This window comes from Petromyzon marinus, unplaced genomic scaffold (assembly GCF_048934315.1).
Source record: "Petromyzon marinus isolate PM22_M1 ecotype Great Lakes invasive population unplaced genomic scaffold, UKy_Petmar_22M1.pri1.0 PM_Scaffold_83, whole genome shotgun sequence".
Lineage (NCBI taxonomy): Eukaryota > Metazoa > Chordata > Hyperoartia > Petromyzontiformes > Petromyzontidae > Petromyzon > Petromyzon marinus.
In genome coordinates, this window is record NW_027423692.1 from 37,501 (window position 1) to 58,417 (window position 20,917).

General features: G+C 50.3%; 1 protein-coding gene across 1 annotated transcript in view; it reads right to left on the minus strand.

Moving 5' to 3' along the window:
• The window catches only part of LOC142923883 (uncharacterized), a 43,571-nt gene extending 30,224 nt beyond the window's left edge, over positions 1 to 13,347 (minus strand). Inside the window, exons 1-4 of the mRNA XM_076064864.1 lie at positions 12,971 to 13,347; positions 10,293 to 11,396; positions 9,734 to 9,826; positions 5,534 to 5,651 (exon numbers count right to left, since the gene is read on the minus strand). Of these exons, the coding sequence (XP_075920979.1) occupies positions 5,534 to 5,651; positions 9,734 to 9,826; positions 10,293 to 11,396; positions 12,971 to 13,204 (1,549 nt within the window). The 5' untranslated portion in view covers positions 13,205 to 13,347. The remainder of the gene's footprint in view (positions 1 to 5,533; positions 5,652 to 9,733; positions 9,827 to 10,292; positions 11,397 to 12,970) is intronic.
• Positions 13,348 to 20,917: the final 7,570 nt, after the last annotated feature.

Below are 20,917 nucleotides of genomic sequence, written 5' to 3' on the forward strand. Positions count from 1 at the left end.
CACACAGATACACACACAGATACACACAGATACAGATACACACACAGATACACACACAGATACACACACAGATACACACAGATACAGATACACACACAGATACACACACACACACAGTACACACACACAGTACACACACACAGATACAGATACACACACACACACAGATACACACACACACAGTACACACACACAGATACACACACACAGGAACCCGTACTCCAGAGAGTACTCCACCACATACTCCCCTACACACAGATACACACACACAGATACACACACACACACAGATACACACACACACACAGATACACACACACAGACACACACAGATACACACAGATACACACAGTACACACACACAGATACACACACACAGATACACACACACAGGAACCCGTACTCCAGAGAGTACTCCACCACATACTCACCTACACACACACAGATACACACACACAGATACACACACGCAGGAACCCGTACTCCAGAGAGTACTCCACCACATACTCACCTACAGATACACACACACAGTACACACACAGATACACACACACACAGTACACACACACAGTACACACACACAGGAACACGTACTCCAGAGAGTACTCCACCACATACTCACCTACAGATACACACACACAGTACACACACAGATACACACACACACAGTACACACACACAGTACACACACACAGGAACACGTACTCCAGAGAGTACTCCACCACATACTAACCTACACACAGTACACACACACACAGTACACACACACACAGATACACACACACAGATACACACACACATACAGTACACACAGATACACACACGCAGGAACCCGTACTCCAGAGAGTACTCCACCACATACTCACCTACACACACACAGATACACACACACACAGTATACACACAGTACACACACACAGATACAGATACACACACACACACAGATACACACAGTACACACACACAGATACAGATACACACACACACACAGATACACACACACAGGAACCCGTACTCCAGAGAGTACTCCACCACATACTCACCTACAGATACACACAGTACACAGATACACAGATACACACAGTACACACACACACAGATACATACAGATACACACACACAGATACACACAGTACACAGATACACAGATACACACAGTACACACACACACAGATACATACAGATACACACACACAGATACACACAGTACACACACACAGATACACACACACAGATACACACACACAGGAACCCGTACTCCAGAGAGTACTCCACCACATACTCACCTACAGATACACACACACAGATACACACACACAGATACACACACACACACACAGATACACACACACAGATACACACACACAGTACACACACACAGATACACACACACACACACAGATACACACACAGATACACAGATACATACACACACAGATACACACACACAGATACACACACACAGTACACACACACAGTACACACACACAGATACACACACACAGATACACGTACTCCAGAGAGTACTCCACCACGTACTCCCCTACACACACACAGATACACACAGATACATACAGATACACACACACAGATACACATACACACAGTACACACACACACAGTACACACACAGTACACACACACAGATACAGTACACACAGATACACACACACACACAGATACACACACACACAGATACACAGATACACACAGATACACACACACACAGATACACACACACACACACAGATACACACACACAGTACACACACACACATACACACACACACAGATACACGTACTCCAGAGAGTACTCCACCACATACTCCCCTACACACACACACACAGACACACAGATACACACACAGATACACACACAGATACACACAGATACACACAGATACACACACACACACAGATACACATACACACAGTACACACACACAGATACACACACAGTACACACACACAGATACACACACACACAGATACACACACACACAGATATACACACACACACACACAGATACACACACACACAGATACACACACACAGATACACACACACACACAGATACACACAGATACACACACACACAAACACACACAGATACACACACAGACACACACAGATACACACACACACACACAGATATACACACACAGATATACACACACACACAGATACACACACACAGATACACACACACAGACACACACACAGATACACACACACAGACACACACACAGATACACACACACACAGATACACACACACACAGATACACACACACACACACAGATACACATACACAGATACACACACAGATACACACACACACATACACACAGATACACACACACACATACAGATACACACAGACACACACACAGATACACACACAGATACACACACACAGATACACACACACAGATACACACAACAACAACAACCGCCATTCGCCACTAAGTGGCGGTGACGTCACCACGACGCTTGTGCCAGGCTATGTGCACCCTGAGGCCACGTGAAGTGTCGAACGCCCGCTGGCAGGAGGTCACGGGGCAGACCCAGCAGGTGCCACGGGTCGACTGACTGAGATGACTGGCTGATGCACCACCTGTGCCCCCTACTGTGCCAACCTGCTGTGCTTTAGCCACCCGGCGCTCCGCTCGTTGTTGTGAGCGTCGCTCCTCCGCCCTCCGTTGTTGTTGGAGGGCGACTGCCTCCAACTGCCCAGTAGCATCCTTCACGAGCCTCCTCCACAGAGGCCGATCTTGACACCGCTGGTACCAGTCATCGGCAAGTCCACTCAGCTCCACGTCCTCCTGTACCACATCACTCCATCTCTTCTCTAGCCCGTGCCGCGCCCGCTTAGCCCCCTCAATCCGGCCAAACAAAAGCTGTTTCGGCATGCGGTGGCTGGGCATGCGGGCTACATGACCCAGCCATCGCAGCCTTGCCTGCCGGAGGAGCTCACCGATGGGACCCTGCCCAGATCTTTCAAGGATTTGTGAGCTCCTCACACAATCCAGTCTGGTTAAACCCAGGATGGATCGTAGGCAGGCCAGCCTAAATGTGTCTAACCGGCGAAGATGTTCCATTAGGGGGGTCCACGTTTCGCAAGCGTAGAGAAGGGAGGGAATGACCGTGGCCGAGAAGACCTGAGGCTTAGTGCGGAGCGACAGACCAGGTAGCTTCCACACAGCGTTACGCAACCGATGAAAAGATATTGCCGCTCGACTGATTCGGAGTGAGACCTCTGCTGTTAAACTGGAGCCAGTCATAAGCACACTGCCCAGGTATGGGAAACTCTCCACTCTCTCCACAACTGCCCCATCACCGATTGGGAGTTGTGGGGGTTGAGTGTCCGATGGTACAAAATACCCAGGCAGGTGCTTAGTTTTGGTGGGGCTGATGGTAAGGCCCCACCAGATACACACACACACGGATACACACACACACAGATACACACACACAGATACACACACAGATACACACACATACACACACACAGATACACACACACACAGATACAGACACACACACAGATACACACACACACAGACACACATACACACAGATACACACACACAGACACATACACACACTCACACTCTAGAGAGTGGAGGGTGGTGAGTGGTGAGCGTGGAGGTAATGAGTGGTGATCGTGGTGAGTGGTGAGTGAGTGACTCACCACGTCACTCACCTTGTGTGAGTGGTGAGTGAGTGGTGAGTGAGTGGTGAGTGACTCACCACGTGACTCACCTTGTGTTAGTGGTGAGTGAGTGGTGAGTCACGTGGTGAGTGACTCACCACGTGACTCACCTTGTGTGAGTGGTGAGTGAGTGGTGAGTGAGTGATGAGTGAGTGGTGAGTGAGTGAGTTAGTGGGTGAGTGAGTGAGTGAGTGGTGAGTGAGTGGTGAGTGAGTGAGTGGTGAGTGAGTGAGTGGTGAGTGAGTGGGTGGTGAGTGAGTGGTGAGTGGTGAGTGAGTGGTGAGTGGGTGAGTGAGTGGTGAGTGAGTGGTGAGTGAGTGGTGAGTGAGTGGTGAGTGGGTGAGTGAGTGGTGAGTGGGTGAGTGAGTGGTGAGTGAGTGGTGAGTGGGGGAGTGAGTGGTGAGTGAGTGAGTGAGTGGTGAGTGAGTGAGTGATGCGTGAGTGAGTGGTGAGTCACGTGGTGAGTGACTCACCACGTGACTCACCACGTGACTCACCACGTGACTCACCACGTGACTCACCACGTGACTCACCACGTGACTCACCACGTGACTCACCACGTGACTCACCACGTGACCCACCACGTGACTCACCACGTGACTCGCCACGTGACTCGCCACGTGACTCGCCACGTGACTCGCCACGTGACTCACCACGTGACCCACCACGTGACCCACCACGTGACTCGCCACGTGACTCGCCACGTGACTCGCCACGTGACTCGCCACGTGACTCACCACGTGACTCACCACGTGACTCACCAAGTGACTCACCACGTGACCCACCACGTGACTCGCCACGTGACTCGCCACGTGACTCACCACGTGACTCACCACGTGACTCACCACGTGACTCGCCACGTGACTCGCCACGTGACTCACCACGTGACTCACCACGTGACTCGCCACGTGACTCGCCACGTGACTCGCCACGTGACTCACCACGTGACTCACCAAGTGACTCACCACGTGACCCACCACGTGACTCACCACGTGACTCACCACGTGACTCACCACGTGACTCACCACGTGACTCACCACGTGACTCACCACGTGACTCACCATGTGACTCACCACGTCACTCACCACGTGACTCACCACGTGACTCACCACGTGACTCGCCACGTGACTCACCACGTGACTCACCACGTGACTCACCACGTGACTCACCATGTGACTCACCACGTCACTCACCACGTGACTCACCACGTGACTCACCACGTGACTCACCACGTGACTCACCACGTGACTCACCACGTGACCCACCACGTCACTCACCACGTGACTCACCACGTCACTCACCACGTGACTCACCACGTGACTCGCCACGTGACTCGCCACGTGACTCACCACGTGACTCACCACGTGACTCGCCACGTGACTCGCCACGTGACTCGCCACGTGACTCACCACGTGACTCACCAAGTGACTCACCACGTGACCCACCACGTGACTCACCACGTGACTCACCACGTGACTCACCACGTGACTCACCACGTGACTCACCACGTGACTCACCACGTGACTCACCATGTGACTCACCACGTCACTCACCACGTGACTCACCACGTGACTCACCACGTGACTCGCCACGTGACTCACCACGTGACTCACCACGTGACTCACCACGTGACTCACCATGTGACTCACCACGTCACTCACCACGTGACTCACCACGTGACTCACCACGTGACTCACCACGTGACTCACCACGTGACTCACCACGTGACCCACCACGTCACTCACCACGTGACTCACCACGTCACTCACCACGTGACTCACCACGTGACTCACCACGTGACTCACCACGTGACTCACCTTGTGTGCCCTCTCCATCTGCAGTGGAAGGGAGCGGCTGCTGCGCTGCGTTCTGATTGGCCGACTCGGTGGCGGTCAGAGCCTCCTGATTGGTTTGAGGATGCAACTCCAAATCAAACTACCGTCAACAACAACAACAACATCATTAACATCATCATCAACAAAAACAACATCCACAACAACAAAGTCAACAACATCATCAACAACAACAACATCAACAACAACAACATCATCAACAACATCATCAACATCATCATCATCAACATCAAAGTCAACATCAACAACAACAACATCAACGTCAACAACATCAACAACATCAACAACAACAACATCAACAACATCATCAACAACCACATCAACATCAACAACATCAGCATCATCAACAACAACAACATCAACAACATCAACTACAACAACAACATCAACAACAACATCATCAACAAAGTCAACAACAACATCAACATCAACAACATCAACAACATCAACAACAACAAAATCAACATCAACAACAACATCAACAACATCATCAACAACATCAACAAAGTCAACAACAACATCAACAAAGTCAACAACAACATCAACAACATCAACAACATCAACAACAACAACAACATCAACATCAACAACAACATCAACAACATCATCAACAACAACATCAACAAAGTCAACAACAACATCAACATCAACAACATCAACAACAACAACATCAACATCAACAACAACATCAACAACATCATCAACAACAACATCAACAAAGTCAACAACAACATCAACATCAACAACATCAACAACATCAACAACAACAACATCAACAACAACATCAACAACATCATCAACAACAACATCAACAAAGTCAACAACAACATCAACATCAACAACAACATAAACAACAAGGTTATCAACAACATCATCAACAACAAGGTTAACAACATCAACAACAACAACAACAACGTCAACAACAACATCAACAACAAAGTCAACAACAACATCAACAACATCAACAAAGTCAACAACATCAACATCATCATCAACATCATCAACAACAAGGTCAACATCAACATCAACAACAACATCATCAACAACAACATCAACAAAGTCAACAACATCAACAACATCAACAACATCAACAAAGTCAACAACATCAACATCATCATCATCAAGGTCAACAACAACATCAACATCATCATCAACAACATCAACAACATCATCATCAACATCATCAACAAAACAACAACATCAACATCAACAACATCATAATCAACAACATCAACATCATCAACATCATCAAAAACATCATCAACATCATCATCAACATCAAAAACAAAAGATCATCAACATCATCAACATCATCAACAACATCATCGACAACATCAACAACATCATCTTCAACAACATCAACATCATCTTCAACATCATCTTCAACATCATCATCAAACATCATCATCAACATCAACAACATCATCAACAGCATCAACATCAGTAACATCATCATCAGCATCATCACAGAGGTCATTTCACCCACCCACCCACTCACCCACCCAGGTCAGGGACTCCGAAAGCACGAAGAACAACCCAGAGCCCAGGCCTACTGATGGTATCATAGGCCTTGACCAGGTCAATAAAGCAGAGATGTAGGTCTTGCTGGAATTCCCTACACCTCTGCTGTAGCAGACGGACAGACAATATGGCATCTGTGCAGGACCGCCCTTTCCTGAAACCGCATTGGGGCTCCGCAAGCCTCTCCTCAGCGTGCCTGGCAAGGCGATGCTGAATAATCCTTGCCAAGACCTTTCCCGGCACACTGAGGAGTGAGATGCCCCTGTAGTTGTTACAGTCTGTGCGGTCCCCCTTCTTAAAGAGGGGGACCACCAGGGCATCCTTCCAATCCTGCGGAACCCGTCCAGTGGTCCAGACTGTTGTTATGATGTCATATAGGGCAGTCTGTGCACAAACGCCACCCTCCCTCAGCATTTCGCTTGGGAGATCATCTCTGCCCGCTGCCTTTCCTCGTCTCAAGACTCCGGATCGCCTTCAATACTTCCTCAGCAGATGGCACCTCAGCCAGCCACTCACAGGGGGTGACTTCTTCTTACAATATTTGAGGCACTGCAGCCTCAGCAGGGTCATCCCCACTTTCTCCCACGATGTTTTCCAGGGATTTTCCCTCCCCCAGGACCTCACAGAAATTCTCAGCAAATCTGAAAACCTCTTCCTTGGGGTCGGAGATTGGATCACCGTTCTTTCCCCTAATGATGGTAATAGGTGTGGTGCTGCAGGTTACTTTTTTGATGGAGTTAAATAGAGATTTGTGATCGCGGGCCACTGAGGCAGACTCCATCTCCTCAGCAACCCGCGACCACCACCCATCCTTGCAGCGCCTCACGGCTCTCCGAACCTCCGAGCGAAGGCTGCGGTAAGCCTCCTCATTCTCTGACGTGGGATTCTGTAGCCGATGACAGTGGGCCTGTCGCTTTTTCTCAACCATCCTGAACACCTCCTCTGTCAGCCAGGGTCTCTGGGGAGGTCTGGACCGCGTACCCAAAGCAGCCATTGCAGCTGCATGAGTCACAGTCCTAAACCTCGCCCATTTCCCCTCGACATCTGGAGGAGTGGGGGACGATGCCAACTCCAGCCACAAGTGATGATGAAATTCTTGCTTGCAACTTTCATCAGATAACTGAGACCAGGCCACTTTATGTTGGAATGGGGTCCTGGGTGTACAGCCACCACCAGAGTGGAAGAATGGCAGGCGCATCTTACAGATGACTAGTCGATGGTCAGAGGGCAGATCAGCTCCACGGTAGGTCCTGGTGTCAAGGACATGGGCTCGCATCCGCTGGTCCGTCACTATGTAGTCCAGCAGATGTTCTTGCTTGGACCCGGCATGCATCCATGATGTTGTGTGGATGCGCCGATGCCGGACAGCGTGTTGGTAATTACAAGCCCATGGGCTGCACAAAAATCTAGCAGCCTCCTACCGTTGTTATTGAGTTGATCTGGCCCATTGCCTTTCAATCACTCCAGACCAGGTGCCAGTATCATGACCAAATCGGGCATTGAAGTCACCCAACAAGATGACTCAATCCCGAGGGGCCACTTTATCCAGCACCTGTGACAGGAGGTCATAGAAGGCATCTCACTCATCGGCTTTGCCTGCATCCGTCCACGGATGTTCGTCTTCGGTGGGGGCATAAGTAACCACGACCACCATTCCTCACCTCCGGTTGATGGGAAGGCGTGCCCAAAGTAGCCTGGGGCTTACAGCTTCCCACTCACCGCCATGCTCCCACGCCCCCTTCATTCTTTTGTACAAAAGAGACACTCCCTGTTGTTTGGCAGTCTGCTGCCCCGAGCAGAGGACTGTCCACCCCTCATGGTGGCAGGAGCCAGAGCCGGTCCACCGGACCTCCTGAATGCCGCATAGATCCAGGCGGTACCGGTCCAGCTCCCGACAGAGGAGTGGCAGCCTCTCCTCCGCAGTGAGCGTTCGAACATTCCACGTGGCCACACGAAGTGGCTTTTCGTTGTTTCTGGAGGAGCCCCGAGGGTAGAGATTCAATCTCCTGGCTCCGCCAATTGGGGTTTGGCCAGGAGACGTCATAGACGCCTGTCCCCCCGGGGCCTCCGGCACAAGCTTTGTTTGATATTTTTTTCGTGGTTTCGTGGTAATTTATTGAAGGTGGAGGGGTTACCAGCCCCTCGCACCCATCCAGAGCCCCCGTTTAGCCCCTGTGGTGGTGGTGGTGGCTACAAACGCCATGAGGGGAATGGCCAATCGGAATTGGCCCTCCCCTCTTGGCACTGCTCACCACAGAGTTACCGTCCAGGACCAATGAAGAGGTAGTGGGTTGTTTTGCCGGACCACCATCACCACCATCACCACCACCATCACCACCACCATCACCATCACCACCATCACCACCACCATCACCACCACCATCATCACCACCATCACCACCACCATCACCACCATCACCACCATCACCATCATCACCACCACCATCACCACCATCACCACCATCACCACCATCATCACCACCACCACCACCATCACCACCACCACCACCATCACCACCATCACCATCACCACCATCACCACCACCACCATCACCACCACCATCACCACCACCGCCACCACCGCCACCACCGCCACCATCCCCACCACCACCATCACCACCATCACCACCATTCCCACCTCACCTTTATAGATTGATTCCCAAACATCTCTACGCTTAGCTCATCTTCTTCATCATCGTCGTCGTCACCATCGTCACCATCAACAGCCAGGTGAGTCTACATCACAAGAGCACAAAGACAAAGATCCCCTGTGTAGCCTCACACACACTGTAGGGGCAAGTGCTGTTAGCACTAAGCACCACTAAAGCACAACACAGGGGGTGAGAGGGTGATGGAGGCAGTCGCCCTCCAACAACAACGGAGGGCGGAGGAGCGACGCTCACAACAACGGGCGGAGCGCCGGGTGGCTAAAGCACAGCAGGTTGGCACAGTAGGGGGCACATTTGGTGCATCAGCCTCTCATCTCAGTCATCTCAGTCAGTCGACCTGTGGCACCTGGGTCTGCCCCGTGACCTCCTGCCAGCGGGTGTTCGACACTTCACGTGGCCTCAGGGTGCACATAGCCTGGCACAAGCGTCGTGGTGACGGTTGTTGTTGTTGTGTTGTTGTTGTTGTTGTGTTACAATCTTGCAGAGAATGATTATTGGGTGACGGGGATGAGAAAGGGAAGACAAACACCAACCTGGGTCCCCACGTCTCCCTCCGGAGATCTCCGTGTCCCCGTGTCTCCCTCCGGAGATCTCCGTGTCCCCGTGTCTCCCTCCGGAGACAGCCTTGTCCCCGTGTCTCCCTCCGGAGATCTCCGTGTCCCCGTGTCTCCCTCCGGAGATCTCCGTGTCCCCGTGTCTCCCTCCGGAGACAACCTTGTCTCCGTGTCTCCCTCCGGAGATCTCCGTGTCTCCGTGTCTCCCTCCGGAGATCTCCGTGTCCCCGTGTCTCCCTCCGGAGACAGCCTTGTCCCCGTGTCTCCCTCTGGAGATAAATCCATCCCCGTGTCTCCCTCTGGAGATCTCCGTGTCTCCGTGTCTCCCTCCGGAGACAACCCCGTCCCCGTGTCTCCCTCCGGAGTTCTCAGCGTCCCCGTATCTCCCTCCGGAGACAACCCCATCCCCGCGTCTCCCTCCGGAGACAACCCCGTCCCCGTGTCTCCCTCCAGAGACAACCCCGTCCCCGTATCTCCCTCCGGAGACAACCCCATCCCTGTGTCTCCCTCCGGAGTTCTCAGTGTCCCCATGTCTCCCTCCGGAGACAACCTCGTCCCCGTGTCTCCCTCCGGAGATCTCAGCGTCCCCGTGTCTCCCTCCGGAGATCTCAGCGTCCCCGTGTCTCCCTCCGGAGATCTCAGCGTCCCCGTGTCTCCCTCCGGAGATCTCAGCGTCCCCGCGTCTCCTTCCGGAGTTCTCAGTGTCTCCGTGTCTCCCTCCGGAGACAACCCCGTCCCCGTGTCTCCCTCCGGAGATCTCAGCGTCCCCGTGTCTCCCTCCGGAGATCTCCGTGTCCCCGCGTCTCCCTCCGGAGCGAGGATCTTCCCCGCGTCTCCCTCCGGCGACAGGAACCCCACCAAATCGTCTCCATCAGCAGGAAATGTTGGGGTGGTGGCGGAGTTCCCCCCACCACCTCCACCCACCAGCACCCCCCCACTAGTGAGCCCCCCACCGCCACGGGAGATTTGAACTCGGAGGATTCCATCGCGGGGCCAGCGGTCGCGAACGGACAGCAGGCAGAGGGACGGAGAGCGTGAGAACGCGGCGTGGATGTACACCAGCGTGGAGAGGAGCAGCAGGGCCTGGACATCAACAACAACAACATCAACAACATCAACAACAACATCAACAACATCAACATTAACAACATCAACAACAACAACATCAACATTAACAACAGCAGCATCCCACCCACTCACCCAACCACTCACCCACCCACCCACTTAACCACCCACCCCCTCAACCACCCACCCACTCATTCACCCACTCACCAACCCACTCACCCACCCACTCACCCATCCACTCACCCACCCACTCGCCCACCCACTCATTCGCCCACCCACCCACCCACTTAACCACCCACCCCCTCAACCACCCACCCACTCACCCACTCACTCTCCCACTCACTCTCCCACTCACCTACCCACTCACCCACCCACTCACCCACCCACTCTCCCACTCACCCACCCACTCACTCTCCCACTCACCAACCCACTCACTCACTCAACCACCCACCCACTCAACTGCATCACGACCACCTTCACAACTATCACAACCTTCACCACCATCACCTCAACATACATCATCACCTCCACCACCATCACCACCACGACCACCTGCACCACCACCACCATCACCACCACGACCACCTCCAACACCACCACAACCACCACCACCTCAACATCCACCATCACCACCTCCACCATCACCACCACCACGACCACCTCCAACACCACCACAACCACCACCACAATCACAACTATCACCTCAACCACCACCTCAACCAAGACCACAACCACCATCACCACCTCCACCATCACCACCACGACCATCACCACCACCACAACCACCACCATCACCAACATCACCACAACCACCACCACCACCACCTCCATCACAACCACCACCACAACCACCATCACCACAACCACCACCACCATCACCACAACCACCACCACCACCACCATCACCACCACCACCACCACAACCACAACCACCACCATCACCACCACCTCCACCACCACCACCATCACCACCACCACCACCATCACCACAACCACCACAACCACCACCATCACCACAACCACCACCACCACCACCACCATCACCACCACAACCACCACAACCACCACCATCACCACCACCACCTCCAACACCACCACAACCACCACCATCACCACCACCATCACCACCACCATCACCACAACCACCACCACCATCACCACAACCACCATCACCACCACCATCACCACCACAACCACCACCACAACCACCACCACCACAACCACCACAACCACCACCACAACCACCACCACCACAACCACCACCACCATCACCACAACCACCATCACCACCACCATCACCACCACCACCATCACCACCACAACCACCATCACCATCACCACCACCACCACCACAACCACCACCATCATCATCACCACCACCACCTCCACCACCACCATCACCACCACCACCATCACCACCACAACCACCACCACCATCACCACAACCACCACCACCATCACCACCATCACCATCACCACCACAACCACCATCACCACCACCATCACCACAACCACCACCACCATCACCACCATCACCATCACCACCACAACCACCACCACCACAACCACCACCATCACCACCACGCCCTCACCGCGAGCAGGACGGTGAACTCGAGCAGCCTGCGCCAGGCGGGTGACAGCAGCCGGCTGTAGGCCACTGCCATCTTAAAGAAGAGTGCATGGAAGAGGCGATCACGAACATTCATAAGCGGATTGGCGGCGCCGTTAGCGGCCACGTTGTTGTTGTTGATGTTCAGGTTGTTGTTGTTGTTGTTGACGATGCGCTGTAGACGCGGCTGCTGCTGCTGGTTGTTGTTGTCCGACATGGTGGTGGTTGTGGTTGTTGTGGTGGTTGTTGTTGTGGTTGTTGTGGCGAGCAGATAGAAACGCTTATGAAGTGGTTTGTATCGTGGTGGCCATCTTGGGTAAGGAGCGCGACCTTTGACCCCCCAGCACGCAACGCGGCTGTTAACCAACGGGGGGGGGGAGGAAGTTTTTTTTCTTTTTCTGGCGGCCATCTTGGGTAGGGTGGATGGAAACGGAAGTGACGATGAAGCGAAGTTGACCGGCACCCGCCTTTCGGGTGTTAACCAATGGAGAAGAAGTTGCAGGCGGCCATGTTTGGGTAGGGGGTGGAAACGGAAGTGACGATGTGAAGGGGTGGTGGGGGGGGGACGCAAGTTTGATGGAGAGAGGGGGGGGCGGAAGTGACGACGGGGGACGGGGGGAACGGAAGTGACGACTGGGGAGAGACGGGGGGGGGGACGGAAGTTAGGACGGGCGAGAGGGCGCAGATGTGGCACGACCTTTGACTCCCCCCCCCCACTGTTAACCAATAAGGAGCAAGTTGGAGGCGGCCATGTTGGTTAGGGGTGGCAACGGAAGTGAACTCCTCTACGGCGGCCATGATGGGCAGGGGGGGGATGTCTGAAACTGCAGTGAATTCGACGTTTTTGGCAATGGACCCTCTTCATGACACCCAGGGAGAGGCCAGAGTGGACGATGAGAGTTGCGGGCTGCACGAGTTGACAACGTGGGTGCCTGATAAGAATTCGATTTTAGGACATTGTAAAAAATTTCTCGGTTCTTTCGGTAAAGTAACGTAGAAGGGAAACAATAAAATAGTAAAAAATATATATAAAACACTAAAATGATGTCAATAAAAATATTGTTTTATATTGTTATTATTTTATTGTTTCCATTCGACGTGGTGACTTTACCGAAAGAACCAAGAATATGAATCCCTGCAATCACGAAAGCTTTAAATCAAAATTGTAAACATTGTTAGCACGTGCCAGGTCCTACAGAGCTGCTGTACAGCTCTTGGGTTAGACAGGCGACCTGGCCCATAGACACCCACAGAGACTCATAGAGTCTCATAGAGACCCACAGAGACCCATAGACACCCATAGAGACTCATAGAGTATCATAGAGACCCATAGAGACCCATAGACACCCACAGAGACCCATAGAGACCCATAGACACCCACAGAGACTCATAGAGTCTCATAGAGACCCATAGAGACTCATAGAGTCTCATAGAGACCCACAGAGACTCAGAGTCTCATAGAGACCCATAGAGACCCACAGAGACTCATAGAGACCCATAGAGACCCATATAGTCTCAGAAACTCATAGACACCCACAGAGACCCACAGAGAGCCATAGACACCCACAGAGACTCATAGAGTCTCATAGAGACCCATAGAGACCCATAGACACCCACAGAGACCCATAGAGACCCATAGACACCCATAGAGACCCATAGAGACCTCATAGAGACCCCATAGAGACCTCATAGAGTCTCATAGAGACCCATAGAGTCTCATAGAGACCCATAGAGACCCACAGAGACCCATAGAGACCCATAGAGACTCACAGAGACTCATAGAGTCTCATAGACACCCATAGAGACCCATAGAGACTCATAGAGACCCACAGAGACTCATAGAGACCCAGAGACCCATAGATACCGACAGAGACTCATAGACACCCACAGAGACTCATAGAGTCTCATAGAGACCCATAGAGACCCTCTTGGGTTAGACAGGCGACCTGGCCCATAGACACCCACAGAGACTCATAGAGTCTCATAGAGACCCACAGAGACCCATAGACACCCATAGACACCCATAGAGACTCATAGAGTATCATAGAGACCCATAGAGACCCATAGACACCCACAGAGACCCATAGAGACCCATAGACACCCACAGAGACTCATAGAGTCTCATAGAGACCCATAGAGACTCATAGAGTCTCATAGAGACCCATAGAGACCCACAGAGACTCATAGAGACCCATAGAGACCCATATAATCTCAGAAACTCATAGACACCCACAGAGACCCACAGAGAGCCATAGACACCCACAGAGACTCATAGAGTCTCATAGAGACCCATAGAGACCCATAGACACCCACAGAGACCCATAGAGACCCATAGACACCCATAGAGACCCATAGAGACCTCATAGAGACCCCATAGAGACCTCATAGAGTCTCATAGAGACCCATAGAGTCTCATAGAGACCCATAGAGACCCACAGAGACCCATAGAGACCCATAGAGACTCACAGAGACTCATAGAGTCTCATAGACACCCATAGAGACCCATAGAGACTCATAGAGACCCACAGAGACTCATAGACACCCAGAGACCCATAGATACCGACAGAGACTCATAGACACCCACAGAGACTCATAGAGTCTCATAGAGACCCATAGAGACCCATAGACACCCACAGAGATTCATAGAGTCTCATAGAGACTCAGACACCCACAGAGACCCATAGAGACCCACAGAGACTCATAGAGTCTCATAGAGACCCACAGACACCCACAAAGACTCACAGAGACCCATAGACACCCACAGAGACTCATAGAGACCCATAGACACCCACAGAGACTCATAGAGTCTCATATAGATCCATAGAGACCCATAGACACCCACAGAGACTCATAGAGACCCATAGCGACCCACAGAGACTCATCGAGACTCATGGAGACCCATAGGCACCCACAGAGACTCATAGAGTCTCATAGAGACCCACAGAGACCCATAGAGTCCCATATACACCCACAGAGACCCATACAGACCCACAGAGACCCATACTCATAGAGACCCACAGAATCCCATACTCATAGAAACCCACAGAGTCTCATAGAGACCCACAAAAACCCATTCTCATAGAGACCCATAGACACCCACAGAGACCCATACTCATAGACACCCACAGAGACCCATGTGTGGTGAGTCTATGGGTCTCTGTGTAATTAGTCTGTGAGTCTCTGTGTGGGGAGTCTATGGGCCTCTGTGTGGTGAGTCTATGGGTCTCTGTGTGGTGAGTCTATGAGTCTCTGTGTGGTGAGTCTGTGGGTCTCTGTGTGGTGAGTCTGTGGGTCTCTGTGTAGTGAGTCTATGGGTCTCTGTGTGGTAAGTCTATGGGTCTCTGTGTGGTGAGTCTATGGGTCTCTGTGTAAGTCTGTGGGTCTCTGTGTGGTGAATCTATGGGTCTCTGTGTGGTGAGTCTATGGGTCTCTGTGTGGTGAGTCAATGGGTCTCTGTGTGGTGAGTCTATGAGTCTCTGTGTGGTGAGTCAATGGGTCTCTGTGTGGTGAGTCTATGGGTCTCTATGTGGTGAGTCTATGAGTCTCTGTTTGGTGAGTCTGTGAGTCTCTGTGTAAGTGAGTCTATGGGTCTGTGTGGTGAGTCTATGGGTCTCTGTGTAAGTCTGTGGGTCTCTGTGTGGTGAGTCTATGGCTCTCTGTGTGGTGAGTCTATGGGTCTCTGTGTGGTGAGTCAATGGGTCTCTATGTGGTGAGTCTATGGGTCTCTGTGTGGAGAGTCTGTGGATCTCTGTGTGGTGAGTCTGTGGGTCTCTGTGTGGTGCGTCTGTGGGTCTCTGTGTAGTGAGTCTATGGGTCTCTGTGTGTTGAGTCTATAGGTCTCTGTGTGGTGAGTCTATTGGTCTCTGTGTGGTGAGTCTGTGGGTCTCTGTGTAGTGAGTCTGTGGGTCTCTGTGTGAGTCTGTGGGTCTCTGTGTGATGAGTCTATTGGTCTCTGTGTGGTGAGTCTGTGGGTCTCTGTGTGTTGAGTCTATGGGTCTCTGTATGGTGAGTCTGTGGGTTTCTGTATGGTGAGTATGTGGGTCTCTGTGTGGTGAGTCTATGGGTCTCTATGTGATGAGTCTCTGGGTCTCTGTGTGTTGAGTCTGTGGGTCTCTGTGTGGTGAGTCTTTGGGTCTCTGCGTGTTGAGTCTGTGGGTCTCTGTGTGTTGAGTCTATGGGTCTCTGTGTAGTGAGTCTATGGGTCTCTGTTTGTTGAGTCTGTGGGTCTCTGTATGGTGAGTCTTTGGGTCTCTGTGTGGTGAGGCTATGGGTCTCTGTGTGGTGAGTCTATGGGTCTCTGTGTAGTGAGTCTATGGGTCTCTGTTTGTTGAGTCTGTGGGTCTCTGTGTGGTGAGTCTGTGGGTCTCTGTGTGTTGAGTCTATGGGTCTCTGTATGGTGAGTCTGTGGGTTTCTGTATGGTGAGTATGTGGGTCTCTGTGTGGTGAGTCTATGGGTCTCTATGTGATGAGTCTCTGGGTCTCTGTGTGTTGAGTCTGTGGGTCTCTGTGTGGTGAGTCTTTGGGTCTCTGTGTGTTGAGTCTATGGGTCTCTGTGAAGTGAGTCTATGGGTCTCTGTTTGTTGAGTCTGTGGGTCTCTGTGTGGTGAGTCTTTGGGTCTCTGTGTGGTGAGGCTATGGGTCTCTGTGTGGTGAGTCTATGGGTCTCCGTGTGGTGAGTCAATGGGTCTCTATGTGGTGAGTCTATGAGTCTCTATGTGGTGAGTCTATGGGTCTCTGTGTGGAGAGTCTGTGGATCTCTGTGTGGTGAGTCTGTGGGTCTCTGTGTGGTGCGTCTGTGGGTCTCTTTGTAGTGAGTCTATGGGTCTCTGTGTGTTGAGTCTGTAGGTCTCTGTTTGGTGAGTCTATTGGTCTCTGATTGGTGAGTCTATGGGTCTCTGTGTAGTGAGTCTATGAGTCTCTGTGTGGTGAGTCTGTGGGTCTCTGTGTAGTGAGTCTGTGGGTCTCTGTGTGAGTCTGTGGGTCTCTGTGTGTTGAGTCTATTGGTCTCTGTGTGGTGAGTCTGTGGGTCTCTGTGTGGTCAATCTGTGGGTCTCTGTGTGGTGAGTCTATGGGTCTCTGTGTGGTGAGTCTATGGGTCTCCGTGTGGTGAGTCAATGGGTCTCTATGTGGTGAGTCTATGGGTCTCTGTTTAAGTTTGTGGGTCTCTGTGTGGAGAGTGTGTGGGTCTCTGTGTGGTGAGTCTGTGGGTCTCTGTGTGTTGAGTCTGTGGGTCTCTGTGTGGTGAGTCTGTGGGTCTCTGTGTGGTGAGTCTATAGGTCTCTATGTGGTGAGTCTGTGGGTCTCTGTGTGGTGAGTCTGTGGGTCTCTGTGTGGTGAGTCTTTGGGTCTCTGTGTGGTGAGTCTGTGGGTCTCTGTGTGGTGAGTCTGTGGGTATCTGTGTGGTGAGTCTGTGGGTCTCTGTGTGGTGAGTCTGTGGGTCTCTGTGGTGAGTCTGTGGGTCTCTGTGTGGTGAGTCTGTGGTGGAAATGAAACTGTTTACATGGCGGGGATTTCCAGCACCCCTCCCATTGATGCAAATTAGGAGATGTTGACTACCTCGCCTGGTACCCAGGAGGTCGTGGGTTCGATCCCTGGACCCTGTGAGATGTTGACTACCTCGCCTGGTACCCAGGAGGTCATGGGTTCGAACCCTGGACCCTGTGAGATGTTGACTACCTCGCCTGGTCTACAGGAGGTCGTGGGTTCGATCCCTGGACCCTGTGAGATGTTGACTACCTCGCCCGGTACACAGGAGGACGTGGGTTCGATCCCTGGACCCTGTGAGATGTTGACTACCTCGCCTGGTACACAGGAGGTCGTGGGTTCGATCCCTGGTCCCTGTGAGATGTTGACTACCTCGCCTGGTACACAGGAGGACGTGGGTTCGATCCCTGGACCCTGTGAGATGTTGACTACCTCGCCTGGTACACAGGAGGTCGTGGGTTCGATCCCTGGTCCCTGTGAGATGTTGACTACCTCGCCTGGTACACAGGAGGTCGTGGGTTCGATCCCTGGACCCTGTGAGATGTTGACTACCTCGCCCGGTACACAGGAGGTCGTGGGTTCGATCCCTGGACCCTGTGAGATATTGACTACCTCGCCTCGTCTACAGGAGGTTTAGGTTCGATCATTGGACCCTGTGAGATGTGTATAGTAGGGTAGTGTATAGTAGTGTAGTGTATAGTAGTGTAGTGTATAGTGTAGTGTATAGTAGTGTAGTGTATAGTAGTATAGTGTATAGTAGTGCAGTGTGTAAGTTTATAGTAGTGTAGTGTATAGTAGTGTAGTGTATAGTGTAGTGTATTGTAGTATAGTGTATAGTAGTATAGTGTATAGTAGTATAATGTATATTATAGTGTATAGTAGTATAGTGTATAGTAGTGTATAGTAGTGTAGTGTATAGTAGTGTAGTGTCTAGTAGTGTATAGTAGTGTAGTGTATAGTAGTTTAGTATATAGTAGTGTGTAGTAGTGTATAGTGTAGTGTATGGTAGTGTAGTGTATAGTAGTGTATAGTAGTGTGGTGTATAGTAGTTTAGTGTATAGTAGTATAGTGTATAGTATTATAGTGTATAGTAGTATAGTGTAATTGTATAGTAGTGATGTGTATAGCAGTGTAGTGTATAGTAGTGTAGTGTATAGTAGTATAGTGTATAGTAGTGTAGTGTATAGTAGTATAGTGTATAGTAGTGTAGTGTATAGTAGTATAGTGTAGTGTATAGTGTAGTGTATAGTAGTGTAGTGCTTAGTAGTGTATAGTGTAGTGTATAGTAGTGTTTAGTGTATAGTAGTGTAGTGTATAGTGTAGTGTATAGTGTAGTGTATAGTAGTGTAGTGCTTAGTAGTGTATAGTGTAGTGTATAGTAGTGTTTAGTGTATAGTAGTGTAGTGTATAGTAGTTTAATGTATAGTGTAGTGTAAAGTGTAAGTGTAAAGTAGTATAGTGTATAGTAGTATATTAGTGAGTAGTGTATATTAGTGAGTAGTGTGTAAGTTTATAGTAGAGTATGGTGTATAGTAGTGTATAGTAGTATAGTGTGTAGTAGTGTATAGTGTATATTAGTGAGTAGTGTAAGTGTATAGTAGTGTATATTAGTGAGTAGTGTATAAGTTTATAGTAGTGTATAGTAGTATAGTGTATAGTAGTATATTAGTGAGTAGTGTATATTAGTGAGTAGTGTATATTAGTGAGTAGTGTATATTAGTGTATATTAGTGAGTAATGTGTAAGTTTATAGTAGAGTATAGTGTATAGTAGTGTATAGTAGTGTATAGTGTATAGTAGTGTATAGTGTATAGTAGTGTATATTAGTGAGTAGTGTATAGTGTAGTGTATAGTAGTGTAGTGTATATTAGTTTATAGTGTAAGTGTATAGTAGTGTATATTAGTGAGTAGTGTATAGTATAAGTGTATAGTAGTGTATATTAGTGAGTAATGTGTAAGTTTATAGTAGAGTATAGTGTATAGTAGTGTATAGTAGTGTAGTGTATATTAGTGAGTAGTGTAAGTGTATAGTAGTGTATAGTAGTGAGTAATGTATATTAGTGAGTAGTGTGTAAGTTTATAGTAGAGTATAGTGTATAGTAGTGTAAGTGTATAGTAGTGTATATTAGTGAGTAATGTATATTAGTGAGTAGTGTGTAAGTTTATAGTAGAGTATAGTGTATAGTAGTGTATAGTAGTGTAGTGTATATTAGTGTATATTAGTGAGTAATGTGTAAGTGTATAGTAGAGTATATTAGTGAGTAGTGTATAGTATAAGTGTATAGTAGTGTATATTAGTGAGTAATGTATAAGTTTATAGTAGGGTATAGTGTATAGTAGTGTATAGTAGTGTAGTGTATATTAGTGAGTAATGTGTAAGTTTATATTAGAGTATATTAGTGAGTAGTGTATAGTATAAGTGTATAGTGTATATTAGTGTAAGTGTA